We start from the raw sequence: 6361 nt of genomic DNA, 5'->3' as shown, positions 1-6361 counted from the left end.
TATATATATTTATATATATATATATATATATATATGCTGGAACAGATAAATTGTTGTCAAAACACCAAAGAACTCATGCAAAACGCTGCTCAGCGATCATAAGAAGATTTTTCCATTAATTATTAAAGGGCATAAATATTTTCAAAATGCTATTTCTTATAAATATAGGAAGAAGTGAGTAGTAAAAATGATATCGGATACACGATTATTTTTACGTTTTAACATTTACATTACCTCTACTCCAGTAAAAAAATAAATAAATACAAATTTAATGCTGTGAAGTAAAAGGCGGTGCTTTTAAACCGACAAAACGAGCCTCAGCAAATCGCACATTCAAGTTTGTTAAATATGACTTCATGTATACGTGTGTGTGTGTGTGTGTGTGTGTGTGTGTAGGATTGGGAATCCTGTTATATTTCGCCGTTATAACTCCGCTGCTGATTGCGCTAGTCCAGCACTAGCTCAGCCTTCTGTTCAAGCTGCTTCTGTGTGAACGCGTTTTTGTTCGTGGGGGAGTCAGTCTGGTCTGGAGGTCTGGAGGGGTCCAGCCGGCTGCGTTCTGTAGAGCGGGAGGCTGCATGGGAACCAAAACACTTGTTCGCTTGCGCAGGTCGCCTCCTTCTCAACAACAACGTGAATGAAGCTCCGTAGAGCGCACGGTCACGGTGCGTTAAAAACCGGCACGGTCCGAATTATCATTTGGTTTGAGGCAAAGGCAGAGGGAGGAGAGCTGAGGTGATGCGAACAAAACTTCCAACACTGATCAGGCAGCATTCATTATAAAAAATATTATATAAAATATTAGTAGAATTATTAAGAGAAACGCCAAGACGAATCCACAAAGAAGAACAGAAAAAAAAAATTGCTTGAACTTCATGGCCAAATCTATCAAGTTGATCCAGCTGCTGGGTAACTATATTTCGAGGAGCAGTCAGAGGCCTCTGAGGGAAAAAAAAAAAAACACAAGGTCCTCCATGCATTTTACCTGAGGCAGCTTTACATCAAAAATGACAGATATCAGATTTTACCTGAAACGGAATTTTTGAACTGTCCCAAAGGTTCTAAGACCATTTCCCACAAAGAAAGCAGCCATGACTCCTAAATCGGGTTGGCCGTGTGTGTGTGTGTGTGTGTGTGTGCGTGTGTGTGTCACTCAGCTAAGGTGGGACTAAGTAACACGCTGAAGAAGGATGATTTGGCTGAGACAAGGCGGAGTGGAACCCTCCCGACGGACGTGAGACCCAGCTACAACAGCTTCATCATGTGGACAACCACTCAGAACACGTTTTTTTCTGCTGCATGTTACATTGACTGGCTGAGGAGCGCAAATGGTCTTCTTCCCACGGCCACGACCCGTGTTGCAGCTTTCCTTTACTCCACCTACACGCGGGCTCCGCGCACACGCAGCTTGTCTCTGAAAAAGCTCCATTCTGTTTGCGGGACAAAGTGAGTCCTTTCATTGGACAGCTTTATTATATGTGTCCTCACAGATCAGGGAGCATTTTTTTTTTTACCAGGCCCAGACTGGGGTTCTTTGATTTGTCGCGTGAGGTATCAATAGAGCGCGCGCCATGCAGCCCTCCACTGAGCCATTATTTGTCAACCAGTCCTTCTAATCAACCCAGCTCTGTCTGGCACAAGAGGCGCATCGACCACTCCACTGGTGTGCGTATTTATGGCACTTAGCACTAAATAAATGGCGATGCTGAGGAGCACTAGCTACTTTTAAGCAGCACGTTGACACGTCTGCTGGGTTATTGTGTGACTCTACAAATATTCACTTAGATGCTCTTAGGGTCAACTCCACCGCAGGTTTTAGCTACATAGGAAGGGATGAAGATCTTACTGTAATCTCTCTTATTTAAGTCAAGTCAAATCTGAAACTGACATAAATACTGACACACACACACGACGAGTGAACTAGGTATATGTATAAATGTTTATCAATTTCTATTTTTAATTATTGATAAGTATTTATCCTTATAAACATTATACACTCTTCATAATATATACATGTAGCCTATATGGGATGGGTTAAACAGGGCTAGACTTTAAATAAGCATTTGCTTCCTCCTACTCCTTGAACACGACGTGGTCCATTTTATTTTCATTATAAACGGAGTTATGGACATTGACTCACTTGGTTTCTTCATCACATGATTTTATTTTGAGCTGGTTAAGTTTTCGTTCGTGTATGTTTATTGACATGTTTGTTTATATCTTCCAAGTAAATATTCATTTATTCTTCTATTTGTGGAAATGCCCAAAAAACTGTTCATGGGTTGTTTTTATGCAAACTTATCTCAAAAGCAGCAAACAAATCAATAAAAGTCAAATTTAAGATCCAAATCGTTACACAGTTGCTTTTACGCTATTATTAATATTATTATATTTATTATTATTATTATTATTATAGAAAGAAGAAAATTAGCTTCAGGCCTACAAGACAAGTTTGTGTGCAGAAACGAGGAATTGGTTTGACTTGCACTCTCACAGCGTACAGGCGTTAAATATGTAACTTTCGAGAAGATTAAAAGTAAAATTAAAATAAATATTTGTAAATTATGTGAACCTAATTATAATTATAGTATTATTATTATTGTATATGTTTGTTATTATTAAATGTTTATTATTACTCCCTCTTGTTTTTTTCAAGCAATGGAGCTAGACTAATGTAAGACTAGCCGCGGTGTTTTTATGTGGTTTTAATCAAAGAGGAACACGCAGTTCTCATTAATATGAAGATAACTGTTTATGAAACTGAAAGGCCATTAAAACATGTTCAGGCTGAATAAATCTTAGCTGAGACCTGAGGCATCAGAAGCCTGCGGAGAAAATTGAAGCCTTTAAGAAATGAGATTCCCGTGTCCTGCAGAAAGGAGCTGCTCCTGTGATTTTTTAAACTAAAATGAAAGTGGAGCTGTGTGCGAAAGTTGTCAGCGAGATCCGCTGCTCTGCCACCGCGCAGTTCCGACGTCCTGAAAGTAGGAGACAGGGGGCGTGGTTTCTAAGAATAATATCGAGGTGCGCCTCACGGACCGAGCTGTGATTGGCTGGCCCTCTGAGCAAGAGGCACGCGACTAGAGATGTTGCTATAAAGAATCCTCGCGTGGCCGATCTTCAAGTAAAACTTTGAACAGTGGACCTCCAGTCCTGATAAACAGGTGGAGGAGAAGACGCCATTGTTTCCTCAGCAGCAGGAGATGAAAGCAGCGCGACCGAACATGGACGCTGTTCTGGATCCCTTTTCTGCACTCGACTCTCTCTCCTCCCCTCCTTATTTCGACGATGACGACTTCTTCACAGACCAGTCCTCCAGGGACGGCCACTTGGACACAGATGACTTTCTGGATGAAGATGTAGACTTCCTCAGCTCTCACCTCCAGGACTATTACAGCAAAGAAGGCTGCGGTAGAGTGGCGCACCACGATGGGGACTATGACATCGGTAGTCTGTCCTTCTCCTCTTCGTCCCCCACTTTTTCTTGCACACCCGACCTGTCCCCGCAGACCGGCTGCCACGTCGGGCCGCTGCTGAAGCGCAGGAGGCGACTGCGTTCTGAGACGGAGATGCAGCAGCTGCGGCAGGCGGCGAACGTCAGGGAGCGCAGGAGGATGCAGTCCATCAATGACGCCTTTGAAGGTCTGCGCTCCCACATCCCCACTCTGCCCTACGAAAAAAGGCTCTCCAAGGTGGACACCCTGCGCCTGGCGATCGGCTACATCAACTTCCTGGCTGAGCTCGTGCAGTCTGACCTGCCAATCAAAAGTTCCAACAGCGAGACACAAGCGCAGCCCAAGAAGGTAATCATCTGCCACAGAGGAACAAGTAAGTCTGAAGAACTGCTTGTATTTCTCCACCTTCAGCCTGGATGGTTTAGCTTTATTAGATCGAAAATCCAGAACAAACAACTAGCTGATATTTCTATTTCCCCCGTCAGGATCTCCTTCTCCCAGTGACCCGGACTACGGCCTGCCTCCGCTGGCCGGTCACTCGCTGTCCTGGTCCGATGAAAAGCAGCTCCGGGAACAGAATATCATCCGCACCGCCAAGGTGTGGACCCCGGAGGATCCCCGGAAACAACACCAGACGGCCCTGACAGACATAGAAAACGAGCCTCCCTTCGGCCTGGTGGCCTGAGCAGAAGCGCCCTGACCCTCCTGGTGTTCCTTCAGGAAACATGAAGCCATTATGTTAATGTCGAACTAAGCACTGAAGGCGCAGCACAGTATGAGCGCACTGTACAGTTTCCCAGGTGGATTCAGTGTCCTACCTTTATCATGTTGATAATTTTTTGTAATTTTTCCAGATGGCAATCGTGTATTTATTATATTGTTTGTTTTCCAACAGATGATAATATATATTTTAATTTAAACGCAGTGAAAGGAAACATGTTTTTGTTTTACACGAATTCATATCTGGAAATTAGAGCACTTAATAAATAATCTGTGATTTTTTACTGTCAAACAGCACAACGTTCATCTTCTGCACGTTCTTCGATAAAAACTGTAATCCCGAGGACAATATTTGTACTTGGAATGCAAATTTGCGTTTTTTTTGGTGATTTTCCCGCAGACATCTCGGTATTAAAAGAAAGTTCTATTTCTTTGCAAAGTTCACAAGGTATTACTTTCTTGGTCTCCAGTTTTTCAGCTTTGTTTTATAAGTTTTTATTATTTTTAGAGGCCCATAAAAGGTGTAAAAGTTTTCCAATAAACAAAATGAAATAAGCTTGATCTAATTTCTGTCTTTTGTCAAGACGTTCCAGTTCCTTCAATCCCCACGTATGATCGTTGTTTGATTAAACAATGAAGCATGAGTATCGATGCGGTAATGTTCCAGACTTTATGAAGTGGAACTCTGATGGAACATGAAAACCAGGAAGCAGGCAGTATGTACAAACTGAGAAATATTTCTGTCACAGAAATATGCAAATGAAGGGATAAAGAGCAGCCAGCTCAGACCCCCAGCATCTGAAGGTGTTTAAAGCGCGGGGGGCGGTGCAGCAGCATCATGGTGGGGAAAAATCTGCTGAAAGCGGTTCTGTGCTGCCAGGTGCAGCCGGGACACATTTTCCCGTGGTAGCGGTGTCCTCCTGCCCACGGCCGCCCCCGCTGCATCGACACATTGTAATATAAATGAAGCAAGCGGCTCTGAGATTCCAGCACAAGCTCGAGGACCCTCCGCTGCAGAGCAGTGGCAGAGCCCCTGGAAGGCTCGACTGAAGGTGGGGAGCAAGCGCACCTTTTTGGAATCCAAATCAAATCAAATTACTGTAACGACTTTACTTTTTTACCTGCTGACACCTTTATTTGACGTCTCTCTCTATTTCCTCAGTATAGACTCTACATTTCTGTGTGTCTATCTTCACCGCCGCGCCTTGCAGGAGGGCCATTAGAGAGTCAAATGTTACTGAGTCACTTCAACTTGACCCTTTTTGACGCAGTGATGGTGTGAGAGGATTCAAACAGTGGCTGCATTGTTACTGTTCGCACCTTTCCTCCTTTGGACAGTTTCACGCTTTTCAGAGCGCCTCCACATCCTTTGGTCCGGCGGCAGTCAAGTGGAAGGGAGAAACTGAAACAGTCCCGGCTATCATGTCGCTCTGCCTGTTACTGGCTTGGCAAGTCTTCTAAGAACAGCAGCATTTTACTACGTGACAGGTTTTATTTCTTCAGAACTGCGCTGGACGAGGCTTTATGCGCCGCGCCAAGGGTGCAGAGAAAGGCCCGGAACAGAGCTGAAAGAGAGGCAGCTGATTGAGGGCTGCACAGAGCCCGGCATTCAGCACGACGATGTGCAAAGACAACAACAATACTACTACTACTACTTCTACTACTACTACTACTACCACTACTAATAATAATAATAAAATTAACTTTTACCAGTGAAACGAATCAGAGCAAACACCCAGTTCTCCTGATTCATTTCTTTAGATTTTTCCCAACATAAAGCGTTGTGATATTTTGCAGATTTTCCTCCTTTTCCGTTTTTCTGCCTGGAAATATCAACGAGTCGTTTAATCATTTGCAGTTTCTTTTGTCGCGTCTTTTTCGCGTGTTGCAGATGAACTTGGCCTCTTTTAAACTGTAGGAAACAGCAGTTTACGCACCGGGAAACGTGAACTCTGCCTCTCACTGCTTTTCAAAAAACAATGTTTGTCATGTCTAGTGCTTATCACTGGAGTGATGAAAGAAACTTCAGTGAAGCTCTTTTGCTTTCTTCACGCTTCCAAGAGAGCAAAGTTAAACTCCTCATCAGCACTAATTCTGTTAAATCCGCTTTAAGGCCGCATGTTGGCGCACCGGGGGAGACGCTGAACAACAGCCGCAAATCAGCTTGATTTGCAGATTATTTCGCG

At 43.7% G+C, this 6361-nt stretch overlaps 1 protein-coding gene and 1 long non-coding RNA gene across 3 annotated transcripts; both read left to right on the top strand.

Moving 5' to 3' along the window:
• Window positions 1-3140: 3140 nt before the first annotated feature.
• Window positions 3141-4731, top strand: ptf1a (pancreas associated transcription factor 1a). 2 transcript variants are annotated; one of them, XM_047369017.1, is made up of 2 exons: window positions 3141-3803; window positions 3941-4731. In XM_047369017.1, the coding sequence occupies exons 1-2, from the start codon at window positions 3204-3206 to the stop codon at window positions 4097-4099; spliced, it is 759 nt and encodes a 252-aa protein (XP_047224973.1). In that variant the 5' UTR covers window positions 3141-3203; the 3' UTR covers window positions 4100-4731. The 2 variants fall into 2 exon arrangements, with proteins under 2 accessions (XP_047224973.1, XP_047224972.1); XM_047369016.1 differs by having other exon boundaries at window positions 3141-3828.
• A 328-nt stretch (window positions 4732-5059) lies between these two features.
• On the top strand, window positions 5060-5897 carry LOC124870531. Its single transcript, XR_007038798.1, has 2 exons — window positions 5060-5227; window positions 5338-5897. It is a non-coding gene; the product is annotated as an uncharacterized LOC124870531 (long non-coding RNA).
• Window positions 5898-6361: the final 464 nt, after the last annotated feature.

The sequence above is a fragment of the Girardinichthys multiradiatus genome, chromosome 6 (assembly GCF_021462225.1).
Source record: "Girardinichthys multiradiatus isolate DD_20200921_A chromosome 6, DD_fGirMul_XY1, whole genome shotgun sequence".
Classification (NCBI taxonomy): domain Eukaryota; kingdom Metazoa; phylum Chordata; class Actinopteri; order Cyprinodontiformes; family Goodeidae; genus Girardinichthys; species Girardinichthys multiradiatus.
This window is presented reverse-complemented; position numbering and strand designations above follow the sequence as displayed.

Coding starts and splice junctions, on each gene's coding strand:
- ptf1a (XM_047369016.1), top strand. CDS start 3,204: ATGAAAGCAGCGCGACCGAACATGGACGCTGTTCTGGATCCCTTTTCT. Junction 3,829..3,940: donor CATCTGCCACAGAGGAACAA/GTAAGTCTGAAG, acceptor TTCCCCCGTCAG/GATCTCCTTCTCCCAGTGAC.